Raw genomic sequence first — 27,591 nt, 5'->3', positions numbered from 1 at the left:
TGGACATATATTTCGAATTGGTGGTTCAATAATTAATGTACATTTGATATGATCATTAAGGATTGGCAAATATTGCCTGATGATAGGTCATAAAACAAGACTGAACAGCTGCAACAAGTTTAGCTCTCACTCCGAATTTGTTTAGTTCTTTTGCCTTAATTTGACCCCCAAAAAAAGTGAACAAACGACCCAATATTTAAGTAAGTTATAGGATGTTATACAGAAAAAGTGGAAATACGACCATAAAAAAAATCCAAACTATATATGTGCTAAATTGAACTTTTATTAGAGAACTAATCTGATATTCCGTGAAATTCTTATATGGTTTTTACAGATAGTAATGTAATACTATGAGACTATATAATCCTAGAAAATTTTACATAGCTAATGGCAAGAAATAGAAGCATTTTTTTTAAAATATCCATATTTCAAGATTATTATGGTTAAAAAAGGGAGGGTCAACTACAGCTGTTAGGCTGCAAACATTTGAAATATGCATTACTTGTGATCATGGTCAAAACTCAAAAGGGAGAACCAACTGGAGGTGCAAGGCCAAGGTACCGCATTATCTTCAACCGACGAACCTTTGTTTCTGATTTCATTGGATGTGTTACCTCCTGAAAGATTATTTATTCACTTAAGCCTGCAACAAACAAGTTGTAATAGTGATCATGCCGCGAGTTTTAAATTAGAAACTTACATCAAAGTGAACTTTCGGTTTACGTTCCCTTTTCCCTCTTCGTCTCTCTTGAACATCATCAATTGTTTTGCTAGTGCTAGTTGAAGTGCATTTATCTGTTCAAACCATAAATTCATATTAGGAAGGCAAAAGGAGAAAATTATCAATCAATAGATAGTTATAATCTTCAAATGGACATTAATAGTCAGGTCAGAAGATCATATGAACTACGAAGTATCCAGTATATGGTATGTTATGTGTGTCTGCTTTAGTGGCAAGAGTCTCAAAGTTTTGTAATTGAGGCGGACAAGCACATAAAACATACAAGGACAGGAAAAATGATGTGTGGATAACAAACAATGCACATGAGAATTAAAGTGTCCCAAAACCCTTTGTTTGCTAAAATTATTCGCAAAATAAAACTGACTTATCATATTGTAAATGAGTTGAAACATTTTTGGGTCTACTATTTCTACTTTTACAAAAATTGAGTGTAACAGCATTAAACAATTCAATCAACACATGGAGCATGTTATTGTTAGTTAAAATAGTAGTAATTTCACTAATATAAAACTGGTTCTTCCTATTTATTAAATGTGCTTATGCAGCCATAGGACTCAATAAGATTTCCTATTTTGACCCATGCCACAATGGAGGACGTCGCAAAATATAAAAGTAACAATAAGATTTCCTATTTATTCAGTGGAGTATCTACCTCCGTTGGGACTCTCAATGGTGACTCCATTAAGGACTTTGTAAAATATTATTTGATTTACTCAGACATCACTAGTATCATGTAAAAGCTTTATCAGCTTGTGGCGCTCATTTTTTTCATGATTGTGGCCATTTTGATGTCTTTCTTCTATGCTTAAGTTTGTGTCAACAATTCTAACGAGAACCAGTCAAAGGGCATCAATTTTAGAAGCTCGAGTGGTGTTATGAATATCATTTGGATTGTGCAGTGACTTGGAGTGATCAGATCTACAATCCTAACGGGCTAAGAGGCAAATAGTCAAAGGAAGTGGTGAAGGACAAAGAGAGGAAAATAAATGACTAATCAGGAACTCATTATTATGTATACAGTAAAAGGGAAGGAGGAACAGAAGAGGCCAGTTTCTGATAAAAAAACCTGAGTTTCTAAAGCTTCTAAAATAGAGTGAGTACACAATGATCAACCAACTAACCCAAATCTGAGCTAAAATATCACTTTCACTGATGATTAATTCAGAACTGCACAAGAAGATATTAAGGCCCACGTCATCCATAACATGTCCATGGAAAAATTCGAAGGTATCATTGGTAACATCACTACCAATAATTACCCTACCTTTACTAATGATGAGATACTAGGGGAAGAAGCAGGGCATAATAAAGCCCTGCACGTCTCAGTGAAATGCATGAACCATATTTTGGCAAGAGTTAAAGTTGACAATAGTTCCTTGTTGAAAGTGATGCCAAAAGTACCACTTGCAAAACTGTGATACGATGGATCAGACATGAAGCCAAGCACTATGGTAGTCAGAGCTTTTGATGGGTCACGTGGAGAAGTGATTTCAAAGATAAGTTTGTCAATCCAGATTTACCCTATTACCTTTGAGGTAGCATTCCAAATGCACACCAACTTATAGTTGCCTTCAGGGAAGACCTTGGATCCATTGTGCAAGGATTGCCTTCAAATGATAAGGTTAAAAACACATTCATCACCTTGCTAGAAGGTCATGCCGCTTAGGATAAAAATGTTGGCGCAACATATCAAAAGGAAATAGCGACCTTGTTCCATGATATGAAGCAAAAGGAGATTGAAGCTAACCTAGACGATTGCAAAGTCAAGAAATGAAGAAGATCATGTAACTCGCATGCAGAAATCGTTGAAGCGTTTGACGAAGTTTAAATTGAGACTGAACTAGCTAAATGCACTATTGATGTGAATTTGGCAAGTTTTTGGGGTTTGTAGTCCACCAAAAGGAAATTGAAGTGGATCCTTGCAAAGTTTGAGCAATTCTTGAAATGTCAACTCACACAATAAAGGAAGCCAAAGGTTTGGGGGAGATTGAATTATATTGCCCATTTCATAACCTAGCTGACAGTTACTTGTGAACTAAATCTTCAAACTATTACGCAAAAATCAACACATGGAGTTGAATGATGATGGCCAAGAAGCCTTTGAAAAACTGCAAAGTCTCCTGTGAAATCACCATTTGTCACAACAAGGATCATATGACAGAGGTGTCAACTCCATTTAAAACCTTTTATTATTCTATTTTGAGTCATCCTCCATCATGACCCTTTTTGTAACAACCCACTTCACCATACACATAACACAACATAATTTAAAGTAGAAATAAAGATGGTACCAGATGAACGTTCTTGCAGATCATAGTGAGCAGACCTATCAGGAGTCAACTTTTGGCAAGAGCTAAGTTGTGCCTTCCTCTGCAAGGCCTAGTATCAATAAAATAAAAAGACAAATAAAAAAAGCTTGCCTGGAAAGGGGGAGGAGGGATAAATGAGATAAAATACAGATTCTCTTGGCTGAAAATTGTAAAATTTATTGGAGCATACCAAAGTTTTCTTTTAGATTAAACATACCTGCTTTAAAGCCTTTTGAAAATCTTCTGAAGGGTTGTTGCTCCTGTCTTCAAAAGACTGCAATAAAAATCATGCACAGATGTAATGAAGCAAACAATCATAGAATAGAACTATCTCCTTCACAGTTGTTGAAATTTATGTCCTGCTTAACAGAAATGAGTAAAAAAGCCTCCTAATTCTTCAACAACCCACCTCTCAACAGAAAAGAAAAGGAAAATTCATAAAATTAAAAAAAAATGTAGAATAGAAGGATTTGCAACAGCAGACACAATATAATAGTTTACTACAAAAATTGTGAGACGTGCTGCAGGGAAACATATTAGAAAATGTACAATTAGTAAGCATTTCTCCACCCTTTTCTTTCTTCATTTTGAGGTTGAGGATGAGGCATTCTATCTGCCTCCTCTTCTAGCATGGCTTTGGATGTTAAATGTTACCAAGATGTAAATACAAGATAGTGGCTTGACTTCTAAGGTTCTAAATACCATGAACTTATATGTGCAAAAGAATATTACATGAAAAGGATTAATTAAACTCACATCCTCAAAAGTTGAAATATCTGTCATTGGATCAATCCAGGCACTGTTAAGGAACAAAGAAATATTCAGTACAATAAGTAGACAGGTCAGGAAAATCCAAGAAACTTCCATCTGGAAAATATATTCTACAATACCTGGGAAGATTTCCATAAAACTGCACTAAAACATGTCCATCATTGCCAGGGTTGGATAGCACAGATGTTTCTTCCATGATCTGAAAAGTTTATTTTCTTAATATACATAAATGGGTTATGAAATTCAAAATAAAATAGTGACACATAGAAATAAACTTCACACCAAAGTCATAAACTAACCCATTTTACTAACTAGTATGTTTAGAAGGTTGGATTCAACATCTAACATCAAAATTATGACAGATTTGCACCAATAGTTTCAATCATGTAAACAACAAAAGCATTCAAGTAATTGATTTTCCTCATCTTTAATGTAGTTTAACAACATGAGAAAAGTTTTGACAAATCAAGCAGCATATTGTATAAGATATATGAATATGCACAAAAAGTTCAATCTTCAATAATTGAAGGATTAAAATTTTCCAATGAACAAGAATGGATTCAAAACATTTGATGGAGGTGCAACCAGCCCGTCTAATGATCATTTACATGGGATTGGAGGTCCTATGACAAGGTCCAAGACTAAAAGAATAAAGCAAGCTTTGCAAGGTCTGATTCTAAAAATCAAAGAGAAAAAAGACCAATGTGAATTAAGGGTTGCACCTAATCGAGGTCAACTTGAAGAATCACTTTGGGAAGCTCAATTTACAAGACAAGAAGCATCCATGAACTGAGTTGATCAATTTTGGTCGACTATTAATATTGGGCTGATTAGATAATAATTAAGCACAGCACGTCAGGCCTATCTTTCAGCTTGTAATGAGCAGCCACGACCTTTTATTGTTATTTTAAAGTCTTTAAATTATTAGATTAGTTATTGGGTCTTGGACCTAAATTAGGGTTAATAGTATGAGTATAAATAGACTCCTTAAACACTTTTTTGGAAAAATTTGGAAGATTAATGAAATTTGAGAATTTCTCTATTGTGAGAGTTTTTCCTTGGTTTTATCGGCAGGTCGCAGTCAGGATCAGGATCACGCTCCTTTCGATAACTTTGATTCCACCGACAGGTCGCGGTTAGGGTCAAATTTCTTTCTTTTTATACCTGTTTTCAAGACGATCCTAAGTGTTCACTTATCAACATTAATCTTAACTTAGTTTCCATGAGAGAACATTGTCTCACAAATCTCCAAAGCAAAAGAAAGGAACATGGTAGAATGGGTAAACAGAGATATAAGAGGGAAGTTTACCATGGTTTGCAGCTAAGATAATAAAGATGATATCTCCTGTATTTATATCAGCAACAATTATATTTGCATTATTGTACATCAATTATTAAAAAGGGAAAAAGAAAAAGACCATGAGGCTTAAACTGATATATAACTTATTCTATTGATTATATCAAAATTCATTTTAATATTGAAAGCAAATTCTCCAATTTGCAAGACAAGGACATGTTACGATATCAGCCTGTGTATTTTCCACTGAAGAACTTAGGTGGTAAGTGAACTGCATGTAAAATCAAGAGATTCTTCAAGGACGTCTGGAAGAGAGGATGGCCTTTGTAACTATGGATTCTTTTTGTCTAATCATATGTCATATTGACTCATGAACCAGTACATAGATAGGGACAGAAAACAACAAATATTGCAGGATATGTAAATACCTCAGCAGGCCACCACACTTGAGAATCTGTCCTCGCCCATACAACACTTCCAGGAGTTACAGCAAGAGAACTGCTATCACTGACAGATGATTCAAGAGGGGTAGATTCTGACATCTTGGAAATATTAATTTTTTCATTGCAAGCATCCCTATAAAGAAATAAGAAACTTAAAAGTTTCAGTCTACTAAAAAACAAAAAAAAGGTGAAAGGTTCCAAACTTCACTTATTTGTACTAGCACGCTTGCACAAAACAAACCTATGTCCACCAAGGTTGAGACTTTCATCTTGAACAGCTGAATCAACTTCCACAACCGGAGTATCAAAAGACTCAGATGAACATACCGGTCTACCCTCTTGGTAAAAGCTGCATCGAACCAGCATATCTTCAGAAAATTGTTTCATTGTCATTCTCCTCCCCTGCAAACAGCTTGAAGCAACATCGGACAACCTCACTTCACCAGAAGATGAATCTGGTGAGGAACCTGCATGGAAGAATGGGTCAGATGAAAGATCAGCCATCTGTTTCAACAAAATTCAATCAAAGTTTGCTTATGAAGGAGAAAGACAGACACTGAGTTTAAATCCTAACAGAATGAATAATTCAATTTGAATCACATGTTACACATACTAAGATGTTTGAAGAAGGAGAACAGACTACTGGCCAAACCTCCATGCTTGGCAACATCAACAACAAAGATTTTGAGTACCAAGTGTATAAAATTAGCTCCAACAAAGTCATATTATATAACGAACAAAATTAATTCCTTTAAAACTTTGACAAGGCCTATCAGAAACATTAGTTCAATGGAGGCAGTCAACCTTAAAAGGTTGATGAATGTGACTTCGGATATGGACTTTGTAAATGACAAAAGATAAAACCAAGGAGCTAAATTCAACAAGTGTTCATTATTTATCAATGCAAACAACATCCTCCAACACAAATATGCATAACTGGAAGATTGAAATCAAACAGTTAAAATAATTTCAGTATGCACAAACCATTTAGCATTCTAACAAAACAATGATTTCATTTCATTGTCAGAACACGCAACTCGTCAAAGCACATAATTATTTCACAGCTCAACCACATTGCTAACAAACTACCATCGTACCAAATTTTTAAAAGTACATCATCATCTACAAAGTCGTGACATATACAAGAAATCACACTCCCAGACCAAGGAAGGAGGAGAAGGAATTTAATGATTTCATTAAGAATTGCTTGTCATACTATACGAAAACATGAAAACTCAATTGGGGAATTGCGCGAATGGCACTAGCTTTACAGTCAACAGTTGATGATTAATTCAAAAAAGATCCCCACAAGAAAAACCAATCACCAAAATCAATTGGCAACAACAAACCCACAAAGTGAACAATTAAATATAATAGCCAGAACAAATTCAAGAAAGACTAAAACTGAACGTGAAAGAAGGAATTTAGAAGAGGCAAAAAAAAAAGGTACCAGAAGTAGGGTTGGAGAAGGAGGAGGGAGAGCGCGTGAAGAAAGAGAAATCAGTGCGGCGTTTAGGAGGTGAGCTTCTTGGCTGTTGAGAATGTTTTGGCATGGGATTCATCATCTGGGTCTTGTTCTGAGGTGCGGTTCTCTTCTTTGCCATTGATGTGAAGAAAGTTAAGAAACAGAGGAACCCTAGAGGAGGTTGGCAACAACTAAAGATTGTGGATTGACGACGTTGAAACTACGGATGCATTACATTAAGATAGGGGCCACCTATTCCGCAAGTCGTTAGTTATTCACTCCTTAATCCTAGTAACTCCCAACCCAACAACAACATAAATCGGAATTCTAGGACGAAAACAAATTCCCTTAACTTAAACCTGACACTTGACAGTTGCCACCATTACCGACTAAAATACTGCTCCCAACATGTTCCATAATGCATGACATTGTTCTTTTCAACAGTAATGGATACTACATGCTTAAATTTTGTATCTATAGTTTACGTGATAAAAAATTTATTAAAGTGGAAGCGTGCTAGTACAAATAATTTATTTTGCTAATAACTAATAATGGGTTGCTTCTTTCTCTTTTTTTTTTTTTTAATGGAACTGCTTCTCACTTTTATGTTTTAGAAAGTAAAAGTTTCATCAAGGATATTTAACTCAGTTATTTGAGTAGAATAGTGAAAATTTTAAATCCTCACTCAACTAATGAATGTTTATGGAAGGTGGAGAAGTGATAATGTTGAGAAACTTTAAAATGTTGGTGTGCCTTTACAAATTGTGCATGATTGAAATGCAACTATGCAAGAGACTAGAGAGTGAACATTAATTGTTTATAAAAAATAAAATGGTTCCTTGCATAAAAAATAATTTTAATTTTGTGATTAATAATATTTTAAAACTAAATTTGAAGTGATTGGTTTAATCATAAATTAAATAAGGTTACGAACTGCTTTGGATTTACATTTCGCTATCATGAAAGGCAAAATTTTGTTCATCAATCACTACAGATAAATGTTTTTTTTTTTTGTCTATGGTGATGATTTGCTAAGTAAATAAGAAATTTATTCAATACCCAACACCATACATACGTATAATGTTATAACTTGACATTTTTTTTACAGATACATTTCAAGCAATATAGAATTATCAACTTCCTTATACAACCATATACTTTTCAGAAATATTCTTTCACTTAGATACATACAGATCAATAAACTTCATAATGTTTTAGCATAGATTGTGAAATGTCCAGTACTTGAACAGTGTGCAATATTTCTTAATTATTTATTTTGCATATGTATTTAACATTATGATACATCATCGTATGTAGTTGCTCTCTCATATTCAATTTCCAAATATTGAGAAAATTTCACTATTCAAAAGAGAATGTTACATAGAGAGGATTCCGTACGTAAATGTATGTATTGTTAGCAACCAGCAGTTTCCAGCATGACCAGAAGTTAGAGATAAACTACTAGGAAAAAGTTATGTCTTTCTATTTCATTTCCTTTCTTATTTATTATTTGTTGGGAAATTGGCTAATAAAAATACTCAAAAAAAACAATAGAAACTGACAATATGTGAATTTCAGTATGGTATATGTAAATCGTAATTCATAACAATCTGACCCTTACATAGACCTGGAACCCTGGCAATGAAATTGATGAAAATATCTGTGTAGCAAGAAACAGAAAATTTTGAGGACTAAACCAGACAAATATTCGAAAGAAAAAAAAAAAATACTCTAGAAAAGAAATATGACAAATAAACCTCTAAAAAATCACGAAGGTATTTCTCTAATGCAAAGAGTGTTACAAAAGGCATGAAATCTGATCATTTTGCATAGATTATAACAACATGCATCAAAGTAACAAGTCCAACCTTTCTAAGTTCATTCCAGAGCTTGTAGAAGCTGGCATTATGATCATCATGGACATTATGGCAAAGCTCATGAAGCATCGTATCCAGAACTTCATCAAACGGGTCAAAGTCCCCAATCATGAAGCAACTTTACATGCATTCCAGCTCCAACATTAAATCCCAGATAAGACTCATTGCTTGGGAAACAATCACGTGAATTAGTTCTTTAGCCATTCCCCAACAAATCAAAAAGGCAACACAGATTTAAACAAATCTAAAATCAAAATTCATTTCCCAAATGGAAAAGCAATTTGGCTTGTTTAAGCAAAAGCCCAATTCAAACTATATTCTTTCTTAGTTTCCATTAGCAGAAACCAAAATCTTGTGAATCTGCTTATGAACAGAACAATTAAAATGGACTATAAGTTTCAATCACAGCAGCTGCTAATTTAGCACTAACATATATTTGGTGTGGATCCGCCACCAGTCGTGGCGACCAAATCTCCAGCCCAGGAATCTGTCCGTGTCCTTCCATTGTTGCAGGCGGAGTTGGGGAGGCAGCAGAAACGGAGAGTATCCCTGGGCCGGAGGATATGGTAGCCACGGCCATGGCAAGAGTGGGAAGAGGAGTGACCCACGTGCCACCCGGGAAAGGACGGAGTTGGGGGACGCCGTTATCCTACATTTCTACTTGAATTTATAATGTGTTTGGAGATGATTTACGAATGCAATTATTTTTCACAAATGCCTGCTAGTTGCTTAAACCAAACACGATGGATGTGTTTGTTTTGAAGGAAAGAAATAATATACAAGAGAAATTTTGTATACATCTCTTTTATTTTGTTTTAATTCAAAAAAAATTCATTTATTTCTCTCCTCTAAACCCAACACATCGTAATTTACTATGTTTCCATCCCGCTGTTGTCATTTGCACCTCCATAAAACAGTTGTAAAAAATAGAAACTCACTTCCCGCCAAATATTAGAGAAATGTTGAAATTTGAACCTCATTTCAAAGCTACACACACTAGACATTGATGTCATAGATAAAGGATAGAGATAATTGTCGTTGAGGTGTAAGTGTGTAACTCTTTGTTTGGCAGAGGGAGAAAAAAATAAAGGGTAAGTAGGTGAAAATTAAAAGAAAAAATCAGAAATAAAAAAGAAATAAAGAAAATAAAGGTTGTTTTTAAGGAAAAATAAAGTAGAATTGATGATAAGCATTTAAAAGGAAGAACTTCATATTTCAGGCTAATATTCCGACATATACAATGTTATCGGCTAAATTGTTCTGATAATTATATTATATTCTCTTTTTTACTTCACATGTTCTTAGGACCGGTTTTGCATTTATCTAGTTGTCTTACAAGTTACAAGAACAATTGATTATTGTTGAAGTATAACTGTAAAGTGAACTTTCGCATTAGATAAAAATAAGAAAATTGAACAAGAAAAAATTTATAAACTTAAATTAACGACATAAGTCTATGCATGAAGAGACAACTATCGAGTCTCATCTTTTTTTTTTTAGATTTCCGTTGTATTTGAGTTCTTTATAGGCTTATATAGTTTTATAGCTCTATTTATCCTAGTTACTCATGGATGCATATATTAATTGATATTGGTATAAATGTATAATCATGAACATGGTTTCCATTTTAAAAACTGATAAAGAGTAGAGACAGTACCATTCTAAATTACATTACATATATGCAGAATTAAAAAAAAGGAGCCTCTTTCGTTGTTTGACTAAAAGCCATTGCTCTTGAATGAGAGTATGAGAGAATCTCGGGTGTTGGTTTAGAATGCAAAAGGTTGCTTCACATTCCCTTCAAGTAGCCTGAGCAAATTTATCCACTTAATTGTGTTTGGCCATTTATCATGTTGAGGCAACTTCATAGCTAATTTGGATTTGCTGACTTTGCAGCAGAGATACTGGCCATTAATTAGATTTATACATCTTAGGTGATAAAAGTTGAGATGTGAAGCAAGTGCAGATTTATATATGCGTGACTAATGTAGGTTGCAATGCAACAGGCATACAACAATGCAGCAACATCAATTTCCCCCTTGTCGTGGAGCATTGCTTAACACATAAGAGGAAAGATGTAGTAGAGACCAAGATTTTTTTGAAGCTCCCTTCAAATCAAACCATTAAAATGGGAAAATTTTGAAATACGTGCTTCTTTGTCATGGAGCCACGCCATTATGATTCAACTATATATCTTTGTCAGGGATGGGTGATTTTGAAACTTCTAAAAAAACTTTAGTTTGTACTTCTTGAATTAAATTATTTGTTGATCCTGTCATGCTGAATTCTTTTTCATATATGTTCTGATTAAAACAAAACAAAAATATGTTTAATGTTGTTTTAGTAAATAGTTAAGGATTTGATCATGTATATAGAAAAACATATCCGGAGAAAGATTAATCTTTTAAATAAATTTTTGTATTTCAAGGAATTATTCTCTAGCTCTCGGTCAGAAATACCCTTGACTAGAAAAAAAATGTACCTTTAATGAATATTATCTGAAATTATAATGCCTTAACTATCATTTTAATTTTGATTTGTTAATGAAGAAGAATATTAACTTGATTGCATGCATGCAGGATTATGATGATGTTGTTAAAGATGGTTATGGGCTTGACATGGCAGCATTGAGCTCAGTTTTGTTTAACCACGGTGAGGCATGCGGGGCATGTTATGAGATCAAATGTGTAAACTCTCCTCAGTGGTGTAAGCCAGGGAAACCCTCTATTTTGTCACGGCAACCAACCTTTGCCCCCCCAATTATGCTCAACTAGGTGACAATGGAGGATGGTGCAACCCTCCACGCCAGCACTTTGATTTAGCCAAACCTGCGTATCTCAAAATTGCACAGTATAAGGCTGGCATCGTCCCAGTCCAATATCGCAGGTTACATACATAATTACAGAAATTATATACGTGAATGTTCATAGCATACCTTATTTGCATGCTACAAGTAAAATGGAATGGAATTAATAGCTAGAAACTAAGTCCGAACAATATTAAACAAAACCCTAATACTAGAGGTAAAGGTGACAAGATGGATCAGGTGATCCCAAACTTGTCCAATAAAATGTAAGATTTGAGACTAAATTTTTGAACATTTTAGTCTAACTTAATTAGGATTCAACGTGGTTTAAGTCCGCAAAAATTCATTAAAAATCACAAAAATTAAGTGTTTACAGGACTGGGTTTCAGTTTTTTAGGCCGAAAATAAATTTGAATTTTATGACCCGACCCATTATAACCTACAACTTGCATTGGATCAGGTAGCGCTTTTAATCACCTATACCTAATACAACATACTAGTAATAAATAGGAAAGAATATGATAAATTTAAAAAGATTAGATCCAGAGTACAACCGTATTAACAATATACTTTTTAATATTTTTTTTTCTAACACACTTTTATTACTTAAAATTTATGTCAATCCCACTAGTTTAAAAAAAACTCTTATAACTAGTAGAACTTGTGTGAAGAAAAGTGTTAAAAAATGTTAAACATTTTTTTAACTATAATATTGAGTACAAAACTAACATATAATACGAAATTTTTATGAGTATTTTTGAAGTGTCCTAATTTATTGATTAAAAATATGCGTCTTTCATTTCAAAATATTCAGGGTACCGTGCAAGAAGCAAGGAGGTATTCGGTTCACAATCACTGGGAATCCTTACTTCAACCTAGTAGAAGTGTGGAATGTGGGAGGAGCTGGGGACATCACAAAAGTGCAGGTGAAGGGTGACAAGAAGCTGCTCAATTGGACAAATTTGAAGCGAAATTGGGGTGAGAAATGGGAGACTAATGCCATGTTAGTGGGAGAGACATTGACGTTTAGGGTTAAAGCCAGTGATGGCAGTTTTGGTCAAACCTTTGAAGGCAAAAACTTCCCATAAAATATGCATGCTTCTCTCCAACTTCGACTTTTGGTGCATATTCTTCTTGGTTTAGGCATCGTGGCTTCTTTGGCCACGTCGAAATTAACTTTAATGAAGAAAAATATTACTCGTACATTACATCTTTTTAGACATGTATGATGTATGAATAATATTTTTTAATTTAATTAGAACAATTGATGTAAAAAAATAAATTGTAGTTTATCCTTTTTCTTCTCTTTGGCGGCCTCTTATTCCTCACTCTTTAGGGGTTTTTTCTTCCTCACTTTAGCGGTTAAAATAATTCGCGAGAAATTTATTTAAACTTGCGAAAATACTTTGTAACTCTTATAAATTTCTTTTAACTTATTCAATAAGTTCCTTAATGTAACTTATCAAAATACTACATGCTTAAAAACACATCGCGTGGTGGTGAGGCAGTGCATTCATCTATCTACAATCATATTCTTCCTTTTAGCCTCGCTATATATTATTTATCAAATTCATTCACTAGGGAGGAAAGAAGAAAAATTGTGGAAACTTGAAACACAAGCATGCACTAATAACATTACATGGGGAAAATTTTACTCGCCGACAGGGTAAATAATTATGAGAAAAAGTTGTATAATATATTAAACTTATGTGAAATTTCTAATGTTACACATTATAACATAAAAAAGTAATGACCTTTTTCTGATCTACCCACATCAGTAATCGTATACCGAAAAACTCGCTCTTCAAAATTCAAATGATATCATCTTGACATCAAAAGATATAAGCCGCAGATTAAAACAGCAAAATTATCTGGTAAAAGGAATCGCGCTGACAAGGTCATAAAGCCTTTTTCTGGTGATCCAAACCTCTACTCGTTGAAGGTGATATTATGACAACTTTGCTTTGAATCTGCAGTGTTTCATCAATCACTTCCGACAGTCGACGCAAATTTCTCCCACCGTGGTTGAAATACTCAGGTCATTGACATAATCTAAGTGCGTAACCATGTCCAAATATACACGATACTTTATGTCTTCTTTTTCTTCCGCTTCACTTCCCCAGTATCAGACCTTTCTTCTAAGCGTTTGGATTGCCGAGCACGTATCTCTAGCAGTTTTGATCTTGCATCATGAAAAAGAGCATCTGATCTTGAAGCCATCATTTGCTGAAAGATCATTTCAAAATTGAATCAGCCTGTGTCTATGAGTGGTTAGTGACAGTTCTGCAGAAACTTCGATACAAACCTGAATATGATCCATGGCGGCAAGGTTAAAACCAAAGATGTCTTTCCATCCCTGGCACAAGGTTCAGACACCAAATTGTCAATGATACAGTCAAGTTCATCAGTTATTTATACTGAAAATAATGGAATAACAGAAATATTTAATTTTAAAATAGAAATCCTTTGAGTAGGATGAATTACCTAATTGGAAGAAAATATTCTCTAGCACTAAATTAAAAGCTGAATAGTAGTGACATGATAAATTAAATTTAAAAATTATCCAGCAATCTATTAGTTCAAATTGATAACAAAGCAACAACCAAAGAAACATACATAAGTATCATAAATTTCTCCACAAAACATCCCACACTCACGGACATGTTACACCTAAATAATTTATTAATTAATACAAGACACCAGGGATTTTAGGATAATTGTATTAAAAACCTATTTTAAGACTAAAACCTGCTTTCTGACAGCAAAGTTTTGATGTACCAAACATGACAAAGCTTCAATTTATAGAAAAACATAAAAACCCGTAGCATATTTACCTTGACCCTTTCATAAAAAATGTCACTGAAAACTGTCAAGATAGGTCGGGCAGCTGGCGTGGCAAGAAGCTGGTTGTAATGTGTCTGCAACAGCAGCGTGCCTATTCTGCAAACAAGCTCAACCTGCAATTATAAGGAAAACATAAATACTCATATTTTGCGGGAAAATCTGCTTTAAGTAAATTTCTATACATCTTTTGCTGATAAGTGATAAGTTAATCATCATCATCATTATTATGTCTGATAAGTCATAAATATATCCTACTTAGAAATTACGATATGAGGGGCATATAAATACACGTGGGATAAAGGGGTGATAATAAGGAAACGGAGTCTACTAGAGATTGACAAATACAACTTACTTCGGTACATGAGAAAATATGTGCATACTTTTTGTTTTTGAAAGAACTTTTTATTAGAAGGAAAGGATTACAAAGAGAATGAGCATAAGATTTTTGCAGACCAAGCAACAAAAGAAAAGAAAAGGAGATATACACACAACAATATTTTAAAGAACAACGAAATTTCACAAGGCAGACAGAGTAACCTTATCAGAGTATGAAGTCCAGTCTTTCAAGTACGACAGAAGCTTCAAAGCATCTGAAAATGGTAAAGCCTGCATAAAGGAATGGTACAAATTAGACATAATGCTTACAATTTAAAAAAGTATAGCTACCATTTTCTGGTGGTTGTACTTGAGCCACTTCTACATGAAAAAAGTCAAGTATAGATAATCTTTCTTTATATTCTTGGATTTTACATTTTGGGTCAGAGTATAAAAAGAAAGACAAACTACATACACCTATGGCCATTCCACTAACACCGGATGCACTGATGCTCTTCTGTAAACCATATAATTGTTTAACAAATTATATCCATTAAACAATATATTATATAAACAAATATTATTGTAATAGAAGTTCTAACTTTTAATCACAGTGAGTTTTGTAATCAAAGTTATACTGTTTTAGAGTTCAACACTTCAACTTTCACAAAAAATGGTAAAAACATTAAACTAAAAGAACTACCATAGATTTTTTATCACTTATAAATTTATATCAATTTAATTTATTTTCTTAAAAAATAAAGAACCCATGAACTTTGTTTTGTTATAATGGTGGCTTTGAGGTTTGAACCTATAACTTCATGCAAGCTACCCTAAGACATGAACTGAAATGTACAACTTATTAACTAGTCACAGGTCACAAGTTTAATCATACAGTTAATATAATTTTGATTAGATGAACAGAAAATATATTTGGTATTTGTTTGAAAGAGCTTATTTGAACTTATATTATGACAACTTATTTCAGTAAGCACTTTTGGATAGCTTATGAAAATAGCTTATATCTTATATGAAAACAGTTTAACCTTATTTCCTCAACAATTATAAAAACAAGTACACAAGAGCTTCCATAATATGTACTTATTCAATAAATCTTTAATTATGCTGTTTATTTTATCAAAACGGGCCCTTGAGCCACTTGTTTGACCCTATACATGCTTATAAGCCGGATATGAGATGCAGAAATATTATTATGCTCCAGGAAAAAATACATTAAACCAAATAGAGTTGATGAGAAAATGTAATCAAGTCAAACTACCATAGAAAAGGTCAAATTTTAATTAACTTTATTCATAAATGGATGCATTTAAAGGTAAAAGGAACTAAGAAGAACTAACAGAGATGATAAATGAGACATGAAAAACTAAATTAACTACTACTGGATCAAGAAGTCCGACCTACTCATTAGGATATTGCTCATTCAGAGCAATGATTTAGAAATGAGATTAACTTAATAACAATGAAAAATGAACTGTTCCCAAAGATAGTAGTCTGAAGTGCCTTATATTTATGCATGAGAACAACATGGAATAAAAATACAAGTCCCAGACATACCAATAATGTTTGCTCCAAATCATTGGAGTGAACATCTGAAAATGCACTTAGAACATAGTCAGAAGGTGAAAGCCCATTCATAAGCGGATTTGCTTGGAAAACAGCAACATTTCTGCTATTTTTCTCCTGAATGCAAAATAATTTGCAACAACAACATTATGTGTTATTAAATAAAAGATACAAGACAAATTCCTTAGCACTTTCTGTTACCTGTCACACTCAAGATGAATTGGATTTATTGAAATTTGTTTTAATAGAACCAAGAGTGTAATGTGATGCATGTAACTGACCCTACCTAGTGGGATAAGGCTTTACTGGAGTTATGGTATGCATATTTCCAAGGCTAAAGTTGTTAACTTGTACATAAAATTTGATAATTACTAGTGGAAATCAAGAGAGGAGATTTTTGTCTGAATAAGAGTACTTGATAGGGATTAACACAAATAACTTGGTAAAAGTTGATAGATTCATATTGCTTAATGGAACAATTTGCTTGCAGTTTATGGATGAAAGTGGGTGCATTCTATTCTGGAACTGCTTCCGGTGGTCAAGTTATTAAACTTCAACCACAGGCTAGCATACTTGTTTATAAATGTGTTTATGCAACGGTACCATATAACTATGCAAGCATGTTTTCCAGATTCACTTTTGAGATGAAACATCAGTCCAGATGACAGTAGTCATCTAAGAGGGAAAACATTGTAAACCTGATGTTCTGCAATACACTTTTCTTCAGCTTCTGCAATGTCTAGTCTCTCAATAATTAAGTCAGTTGCAGAAAGGGTTTCCTGGGTTTGTTTCCCAGCTAAAGCCACAGCTCCCTCCTCTGGTATTTCTTCCTTCAATGCATATTTGTTTTCAAATGCATTGTCAATATCAGCCTCAAACATTTCCTCCAACCTTTTCTCCTTTTCTTCCTGCAAATGAAATGGTCTATCTCATTCCAAAATTTAATCCAGGAAGAAAAACACCCTATGAAAAGTACTAATGTTATAAATTTGTAATTAGACTTTGTCCTGCATTAAGTGTAGCCAATCTCATACAAGTTGTGTATACCTCAATGAAGAACTGCTCTTCAGTGCGATCCCAGCGGCGAATAGAACGATCATGAGATCCAGTGACGATAAAATCACCACGATTACTGACTGCAAGACACCAAATATCAGCATGATGTCCTTCGAGAGTCAACAGCAGCTCAAATTTATCTGCATCCCAATATTTTACTAGGCGATCTTTTCCAACACTGAACACATAATGTGTCTTGGGAACAAATTGCACTGCCATAACACTGCCACATAAATCGCATTAGATATTTCAAATACAGATCAATCCATGCTCCCCAATGAAGAAAAGAAATAAAGAAAAAACAACTATCATGAGAAACAGATTATGTAGCACCTGTCAGCATGCGCGAAGATGGATTTATGACAGTCACCAAAGTCCAAACCCCAGATTTTTATATTTTTATCTGCAGAGCCAGTTACAATTAAATCTCCATCTGAGGAGATATCCATACACAGAACAGGCAGCTTGTGGCCATATAATGAAAGGAAGAATTTGAATGTGTCTGCAAAGTGAACCTGAAAAATGAAAAAAATTATAATTAAAAAATACTTGAAATAGTAAAATAGGGCTAATGCATAAATGAACAACCAGAAGCTCATAGCACAAAATTGTCAACTCAAATACTTGAACTGACACCTCCATGTGGGTGTACACAGGCTAATATTATTAGCAAAATAATATTTTTCAAATTTTCAGAAAAGTCAGCTTAGAATATAAAATAAAGTCTTAAATATGTTTTTAGTCCCTATAAAAGGAACTTGTTTGATTTTGGTCCTTGTAAAATAAATTCTCTGTTTTTTATCCCTCAAAAATTTAAAATTATTGTTTTTAGTCCCGATTAAATGAGCAAATTTTGGTTTTGGTCCTTGTAAAATATTTTTCTTTGGGTTTAATCACCCAAAAATCTGAAATCACTATTTTTGGTCCCTCAAGTCTATTTTAAGGTAGATAAATAGCATTTATTTTAGAGATATAGAAATTTTTTAGATATCACATGTTGACATTGTACCATAGACACTAATGTTACCTAGGATGCTCACTTGACCATCCGCTAGACACATATTCAATAAATGAGTGTCGCAAAATAGTAAGGACCAAAAACAAAATTTCAACTTTTTGAGAAAAGAAAATTAAAGAAAAAAATTATGAGGACTAAAATCAAAATTCGCTAATTTTACAGGGGCTAAAAACATATTTAAGCATAAAATAAAATATTGAAAATAATGTGTCTCATTATATCTAGTAAATTAATGTCTCTTAGTATTCTTTTGTGAGGAAAAAAGTCAATATGCAAGAATGTAGGTATGATTATCAATTTAGATCTTTATATGTTACTCCTATTTCATGCTGAGTCTCTCTCTGTGTAATGCATATATGTGTGTGTTCCCAGTCTCCAGATGTTTGTGCTCATACAGAAATAATGCTAAAGTTCCCAGATTACCAAGACATGGTAAAGAATATATGCTCTGTGAATATGCATTTTTGAGGTGCACAGGTGAAATGAAAATGGCAAAAACAAAGTGAAACTTACAACTTAGTTTCTGTTTTTGGAAACCAAAGATTATGAACTCGAAGAGACAAGATTACTAACCTTCACAGTACTATCCAAGAGAGCAACAGCAATATATTTAGCATCAGGGCTAATTGCGACAACAAGAGCATCATCATTCATTTTCATGGTACTGACATTTGACACAATGAGTTGCTTAGCAGCCTGTAACAGAACAAATAATTACTAAATAAGATATTGATATAATCATTTCTCTGAGATGATTTCACAAGCATTAAATTGAAACTAATTAGAGGACATATAAATAACGAAGAAGAGATAGCAAAAGAGAGCAGGGGAGTACATGCACATAAATCTAAGGAAAAAAGAAATGGAAAAACCAGTATAAACATTAAAAAAAATGTTGTCACCTTTCTCATGTAGGATCCAAAAAAGAAATTTATTAGAGAGGAAGTAGGTTAAGTGCATCTACAAAGAAAGATAAGAGAGAAATTTTGATTAATTTCTCTATTAATTTTTATAATGTTAGTTCAAGCTAATTTAGTGATAAATTTAGTATCAGAGCAGAGAGATAGAATATTATTAGTTTAAATTTATTAATATTTGCAGTGATCCAATGCGTTCATCTCCATTGTTATTAGTATTCAGTAGCTTCTACCTATAATATGTAAATGCAAACAGTTATGTGTTTAATGTTTATAAATTGATTCTATGAATTAAATATAAAACAGAAAGACTAATACAGATAAGTTTCTCAATGAAATATTGCATATTAACATAATGACTTCTAGATTCTTACCTATGTTTTATGTGCAGAGTAAAACAAAACAAAATGTTAAATTTGAGCATTTTCTAAAAAAAAACAATTTTCTATTAAAAAAAAGTAAATGATATGAAGGACACACTTGACCGGGTTTTTGCTTAATTTGGTACTCCCAAAATTTCACATCATGATCTGCACTTCCTGTGACAAAACCATTTTTATGCGGTAGGGCAGCAATTGAGCGAACAGAACCACCATGAGCTTCCATTACTTCAACACAAGTTCCACTTCCAATGTCAATAATTTCTATGGTTCCATCTTTAGTTCCAACAAGTCCATACTTGTTGGTGGGAAGAATTAAACTGCATAGTCCATACCCAGAATCAATGGTCCTTAGGCAAGAGCCAGTACTTGGGTTCCAAATCTTTACAGCATTGTGACTGGTTGACATCAGAAAAGTGTTGTCTGAACTAAGTGTGACACTTCTTACATCAGAACGGTGCCCTTGAAGATCAATAGCAAGTGTTTTTTTGGTTTCCCCTTGTTCAATGGAGTAAAACTCAAGTAGATTATTGTTGAGGGACAATGCTAAACTACCCAGGGAATTCTTCGGAGTGATTGGACAGAAAGAAATGGAGCATATCTTTTTGCTAGCTCTGATAGTATGCAACAGCTTAAAAACATCAGGCACAGTAACTGTGGGGTTACTTGTTTCAATGGGCCCGTGAGTGACAGAAGAATCATTTCCTTTGTTCTCATTATTCCCGTCTACATTTTCTATTCCCTCCAAAGCCTCTTTACTATGTTTCTTCTCTTTCTTACGGTGAACCCTTCGTTTTGCTTTGCGCTTTGCTTCAGCATCATCCAATATACGGTATATTTCTACCGTTTTTCCAGCAACTTGGCAAGCTAGCAGACTTCCTGACTTGTTGAACTGCACCGTCGCAACTCTATCCTTACTTTGCCGCTGAATTTCACCAAAATGCCTCAACACTTCCCATTTATTTTGAATGGAAGATTCTTCACCGCCATTTACAGACTCCCCATCCGCAGACTCATGCTTGATTGAATAAAAACGAAGTTCATTATCCGCAGAACCAGTGACCAGATATCTTTCATCCAGATCAACATCTAGGGACCATATTTCACTATGATGGCCACCAACAATTTGCATACAATGCTGGGTATCAATATCCCACACTCTCAAGAACTTGTCTTTGGAGGAACTAACAAGCTTTTTCCCAGAACTCAGGAAAACAACGTCAGTTACCTGCCACAAATGAATGAGAAATACATATTAAAAAACTCTCAACCTATGTTTGAGACAGAGGGTTTTGGAGGGAAATGAAAAGTAACTCTCATTTCAGGTAAATGTTACTATTCTCTAATTTAAGAACTTTTAGAATGAAATGAACAAGATGATATATTATCACAAATCCTTCCAGTATCACTTATCCAAACACTATACAACTCTTTCAAGGCCTTGTTCAGAAAAACTTCTCGATAAGTATCCAAAGGCTTAAAAAATAAGAAGGTAAATAAATTAAACTTCTCTCATAAGTTAAAATCAACTTATTCACTCCAACTTCTATATAAGCATATAAACTCTTTCATCAAACTTCTCTAAAAGCTGAGGTGCATAAGCTCATTTTAACTTATGAAAGAAGTTTGACTACTTTTGCTTTTTATTTTATTCTCCTACAAGTGCTTATTAAGAAGTTTGGCCAAACATGACCTAACCCAAAGATAAAAATAAAATACACCTACCATAGAACGAAACCACATTAATTAAATATAGCACTAACAACTTGAGTTCAAATTCAAACGAACCTGATCGCGGTGACCGCGAAGGCGAAAGAGTCCAGTCTCGCCAACCACATCCCACAAAATAACATCATTATCCTTGCTACCAGAGGCGAGCAAGGAGCCAGTCTTGTTGTAACGAAGAGCAGTGACAGCTCCCTTGTGTCCATTCAACGTAGTCTCACACGTTCCTTTATCAGAGTCCCAAATCCTTATGCTACCATCACCGTAACCACTAGCAATCTGCAACGCAATCATAAGAAACCGTTTAAGGAAACCGCGAATTCACGTTTACACAATCGAGATTCGACGGTGACTACAGCGATAATTACCAGGGAGGAAGGGGAGGAGGCGATGGAATTGACGGCGAGAGAAGGACCGCGCGACGAAGAGGAAGGAGTTAGGGTTTTGGTGCAGAGGCCCTGGCGCACGTGCCAGACGCCGACCTTCTCGAGTGCCGGAGAGAGGAGGTGCTTGCCAGAGCTGTCGTATGTTATGTTGGAAACCACCGACGCTATCACTCCAAACGACGCCGCCGGCTCGTATCGAAGGTAGGCCTTCACCATGGTTGCTGTAGTGACTCTATCAGAGTCGAGAGGTTTAAGGGGCAGGGTTTATGATATGAGTGAGGACTCTTTCCTTCTTTTCTTTTTTTTATCGTTGAGCCTGCCAAAAATTGGGCCTTTGTTTAGCCCAAACTTGCAGTTGAGTTACAAAGTTTTTTATTTTAAATACTAGGGGATCTAAATTTTTTAAATAATAAAATATATAAAAGTTAAATACAGTTAATAAAAAAATGACAGAATAAAAAAATTTAATAATATATAAGTACTGAAAAGTTAATTTAGGTTAGAAGAAAAAATTAAAATTTAAGAAAAATAAAATTATCCAATAAAATATGAATACCAAATGAAATAATTTTTAATATTAATAGTTATAAATAGATACAACAAACCCACATAAACATATACCCGACATGTTTGAATACATAATATGAAATTTAAACAATGTTGGCAACTTAAAAAATGATATAATGATAATTTTTCTAGTATTTGTTTTATTTTGAATTGTTAGACGTAATTAAAATGTATACTTAAATTAATTTCATAATAGATTTTAGGTTAAAAACATGTACTTGATCATGAGATGTCATCAAACATAACTTAGAATTTGGTCTTGTCTCATTACTGGTCTCTTCCTTCTTTGTCTTTTTTTTATTCATTTTAACACTAAGGTTAAGTACTCAACATCAAAATTAATTGTTTTTTCATTCAAATTATTTATATTTTAGGATAATCGTACATTTTAATCCAGTATTTATTTTAAGTGTTTATGTTCTTATCGATTCCTCCAAAAAAAATGTTCTTTATAAATGTGGAATCAATTGAAGGGGTTAAAATATAAGTTACATGTTGGGAGTATAAGGATGAGATCAATTTGAAGAAAACACATCCATAATGAAATACAATCTTAAATAATCAAAGTATTGTCCTCAATATCAACAATATAATTTTTATTCACCAAAAAAAGATATCAACAATATTGATAGATGAGGATTCACTAGATACTAATCCTTTAAGAGACCACAATCCAAAAAAATAAATAAAAGCAAACCAATGATGCATAACTTATAAGTTTGATTTTTAAACTAACACAACTAGAAGGGCATATATTGAGTAAACTCTAGAGAGTAATATATCTTAATAATAGTTGCAACTTTCAAGACCTTTTGTCTAAAAAATTATTGGAACATTGTTTCAACTTCTGACAGCTTTTAGGGTGGGGAACTCAAACAAATCCCCCACCATGAGAAACAAATCAAGTCAACATGATATAGGTTTTTTTGGAGATGTGAATGATTTATAGTAGACATGCATACACCATGAAGATTATAAAAAAATTGAAATAAAAAAAAATCCTCTCTTCCTACATTTAACAATGAGTGTCTCGTGTTGGAGCACAACTACCCCTTCAAGTTCATAATCATTCCTTTTTTCATCCTAAGCTTGAAAGCCAAAGTCCATTCAAGTTCATGTTGATGTTGTGCTTAGGGAAAAAACACCTAAAAAGCTTTTGAATCCAAACTCCTTTTTCAAGTTCATAATCACTTATTGTCGCAAGGAGAACACAACATCACAAAGGACGTGTGGGGGGTGCATGGTAATAACAAGAGAGTTGTTGTGAAGAGGAAAAACCTTGTTGTGGACTCCATTTTAACAATGTGGGTTAAAATCTGAGATGTTCTGATGGAGTCGATGGTGATGTATTCGATATACCATAGAGGTTAAAACGGTATGGGGAATCAATTGTATGGAGTTAAAACTCAATAGGTGTCTTTTGGTTAAGTCCTTACCCAAAAGGGTTCTCGATCCATCATTAAAAGCAATATGGAGTCAAATGAAGCAGTGTTGGGACGAAGAGGAAGAACTTCACCTAAAAATATGACTTGTTGTGTGTCGTGAACATATATCGCACCTGATCGTGAATAGTGTTGATGACGACAGCAGAACAATGGAGAAGACGAAAATGATATTCTAATAATATTTTAGATTAGTGTATTTTTTAAAATTTGTTTTAGTATATGTATGCCTACAGTAATCTCATACACATCTCAAAAAAGCATATATCCTATGAATCATATTTATTTCCCAAGAGGAGAGATTTGTTTCAATCCCCACCCTAAAAGTTGCCCTCAACTTCTAATTGCAGCAAGACATTTATTTGGAAAATTACCTCCACTCTTCAAACAACCCACAAATTACACTATCTTAAGGGGCCACTACTCGATCACATGATCCACATCCCATAAGTCAACACAATATACTAACTTGACAAGATCTAGTGGATATAATCATTAACATGGAAAAATGCACATAACACCACTAACAAGGTTTGTAACTACAAATAGTAATAGGAAAATGAAACTATTAGTATACATATAGTGATTCTACCCTATATATAATGTATTACTAATGTTTGATATAATGATAATATATCAATTTTTATTTTAACAAAATTATTTGATAAAAGGACCTTCTATTTCATTAGTATAGACTCGTAATATTTATAAGAAAATAATAGTTAATATTTTAATACATGTATGATTTAATATCGCATTACATGTAATATTAACAAGCTAGGTAGCATTTTTTTTATAGCGAGATGCCGAGATTCACATTCAAATTTTTCTTATCGTGTTTTGTAGTGTTTTTACCTGTTTCAAATCTACTTATTTTAATTTTCAAAATTACTTTTCTCTAATTCCCTTATAAAAAAAGAAAAAAAATATAGTTTTTCATTCATTTTGTTTTTCCATTATAAAAGATCAGGGAAAAGAGAGACACCATGTGTCTTTCCACATTTTATTAAAATAAAAAAAAAGGAAAGAGAGGATAAAGGTTAAGTTGGAAAATGAGAGTATACCAATATTGTTATTTTAAGTGATGTTGAATTCGATTTTTTTTAGTAAGACTCAGGTTCAAGTTTTATGGGAAAAAAAAAATATGATTGGAAAAAGAATTTCACTAAAAATGATTAATTAAATTTTTCAATAAATATCAATCAATAATATGATTACGAAAAAGGAAAAGGAAAGTAGTTAGTGTAGTTTAAAAGACAATAAATAGTTTGAACTTTTGAGAGCAGTTAAAGAATTTAATTATCTAATAAAACGTGTAGATCTAATAAAATTATATACTAGCATAGATTTATTTTACATTAGTCGATAAATAAATGAAATACTTATTCATTTTGATAGAGACAATTTTCTAAAATGTAAGCGCAATACACATATGCATAATTATATATTCTTTAACGTTTTCTGCATTATTTCATTTCCTTCCATGCGTGCTTTTGACTAATTATGTGGTTGAGATTTGATAAGAAATCCACCAATACATAATACATCGTATAGGTCTCAGAGCAGCCATCCAACACAATACAAATTCATGTTGCGACGTCAAACGTGGGCTGGACCCTAGAAATGGTACGTCAGCATTGCTATTGCAAAGGACCCAAAAATAAATAAAAACTCATAGAAACAATATAAAATAAATTTGAGAGACTAAGAGAAGTGGCTTCTATTGTTTTTTCAGACTTTATTATAACATGAAAACCAAATAAAGAGTTAAGTAATCAACTTGCTCAAACAATCAAAATTACTAAATGGAGGAAAGGAGGGTGTGGATGGCCAGTCGGTTGCCGCCATAGAAATTAAAAAATCCACGTAATTATCCAACCGGAACAAACGTTATAACAAATTAATCAACCAAACGTGGAAAGAAATTAATCTAACTAATTGGGATAGTGGCTAAACACACCGCGCTTAAATATTGTAATGACGATTTATTTAACAGGAAATCTTGTATTTAATGTTTGTTATTTGAAAAAATCCTCAGAGTGAGCGACAATTACAATATTACAAATAAGATTAATATCTTATTTAAGAAATTAAGGGATAGTCGTGCCAAGAAAAAACATAGTAGATAACTGCAAGAGAATTGAAGAATAATAATTACCGACATTTTGGGTGTGATGTAATAATTCGTAATCATGAGATGATAAAAGTGGGGCTGAGCTATCATAAAGTTATGTGGCCATAATAAGCCCCAACATTAATATGTGAATTTAAGAGTCACTAGCAAAGCTTAAATTGGCCACTTCCATATGTCTTATTCAGCCCAAAATGAATGCGAGTTCAGCTTTGCCTTAGTTTTTTACTGTAAATTTCATACCCCTACGCAAACTTTAGGAGGCAAATTGTTAGCCATTTTTCTTTTATCAAAATAGAATAATTAATTCTCTTTTAGCATTATTAAATAAATTCTAGTAGTTTTTTTAATATTTATTAACATGAATAAATTGATTTGATAGATGTGTGGCCTTTCATAATACTAGTAATAGTTTTTGGCACTCCAACAAACACTTATCAAAATGGGATTAAATTTAACCATTAAACATGGATTACATTGGAAAATATAACATTAGTCTGTAGAAGAAGAGAGTGAAAAGAGAAAGAAGAGATTTCAAATTTAAAATTTTCAATTAACTTTTTATTATAAAAAACAACAAATTACATTGAATTATACGTTTCAATCCTTTAATTATATACAAAATCCATTAATTCAACAAGTCAATAACAAACTGGATTATTAACTTGTTGAGTTAGACATTTTTTTATTAGGTATTTTGAAGAATTATCTGGATAGATGTTGTTTTTCTTAGATATAATAGATAAATAGATATTATTTTGTTAAGCATAATATTATGAATTATTATAAGATAAAAGATTTTCCTATAAAATTTAGTTATATTCATATTTATAAAAATGATCTATTTAACAAAAGATTTTATATTTGATTTTTATCGTGAGTAAAATTTCTTTTAACCCATGATAATTATATATCACTAAGAGAAATTAATCTATAATCATGTGAGTTAGAGTACATCCATGATCTATGAGAGACTCTAACTTAGGATCAATTTTTTTTGAAAAATTATTATAGTTTTGTTATTTTATTGCGTTAAATTATATTTTTGTAATGTTTATTTGACTTGTTTCAAGAAAACATTTGCATTGACAATTTAATAAGATAATCTTCTTGGTGATATTATATTATGCTTGATTTATATTTTTTTTATTTGGTGGGTTAATGAGACGCTCATTATTACAATTATTTTTAATATAAATAAAAACATTTTGTTTCTCAATTAAACTTTATATTATAACCTTAAACAATAGATAGAAAAATAAAAGTAATGATAATTAAGACTTTAATAAATTAAAAAAATAAAAAATTTACAATTTATTTATGATGTATTTTGCCATGATCTTAATAGTTATATTTTTCAATCAAAGATTATATAATTATATTACTCAATTATAAGCAACAACCAAAGAAAAAAGTTTTATGACTTAAATATATGTAAATTTTAACTATTTTTATCCTATTTAATTATAACATTCTCAAATATCCGAGATTTTTATTTTCATTGACTTTATCTTAT

General features: G+C 32.8%; 2 protein-coding genes and 1 pseudogene across 2 annotated transcripts; 1 reads left to right on the top strand and 2 right to left on the bottom strand.

Moving 5' to 3' along the window:
• Window positions 1-263: 263 nt before the first annotated feature.
• Window positions 264-7,471, bottom strand: LOC114407127. The gene is made up of 9 exons (XM_028370106.1): window positions 7,013-7,471; window positions 5,804-6,029; window positions 5,548-5,695; window positions 3,942-4,021; window positions 3,808-3,850; window positions 3,269-3,325; window positions 3,034-3,121; window positions 701-795; window positions 264-617 (listed from the first exon to the last, which is right to left on the bottom strand). Exons 1-9 carry the CDS (start codon window positions 7,164-7,166, stop codon window positions 522-524), a joined length of 987 nt encoding a protein of 328 aa, XP_028225907.1. The 5' UTR covers window positions 7,167-7,471; the 3' UTR covers window positions 264-521.
• Window positions 7,472-11,477: 4,006 nt separating this feature from the next.
• On the top strand, window positions 11,478-12,798 carry LOC114405288 (annotated as a pseudogene).
• A 547-nt stretch (window positions 12,799-13,345) lies between these two features.
• LOC114407126 (WD repeat-containing protein 3-like) lies at window positions 13,346-22,205 on the bottom strand. The gene is made up of 12 exons (XM_028370104.1): window positions 21,918-22,205; window positions 21,613-21,828; window positions 19,925-21,052; window positions 19,101-19,223; window positions 17,843-18,024; window positions 17,501-17,732; window positions 17,152-17,361; window positions 16,445-16,570; window positions 15,092-15,160; window positions 14,545-14,667; window positions 14,016-14,066; window positions 13,346-13,936 (listed from the first exon to the last, which is right to left on the bottom strand). Exons 1-12 carry the CDS (start codon window positions 22,149-22,151, stop codon window positions 13,799-13,801), a joined length of 2,832 nt encoding a protein of 943 aa, XP_028225905.1. The 5' UTR covers window positions 22,152-22,205; the 3' UTR covers window positions 13,346-13,798.
• Window positions 22,206-27,591: the final 5,386 nt, after the last annotated feature.

The sequence above is a fragment of the Glycine soja genome, chromosome 3 (assembly GCF_004193775.1).
Source record: "Glycine soja cultivar W05 chromosome 3, ASM419377v2, whole genome shotgun sequence".
NCBI classification, from domain to species: Eukaryota; Viridiplantae; Streptophyta; class Magnoliopsida; order Fabales; family Fabaceae; genus Glycine; species Glycine soja.
This window is presented reverse-complemented; position numbering and strand designations above follow the sequence as displayed.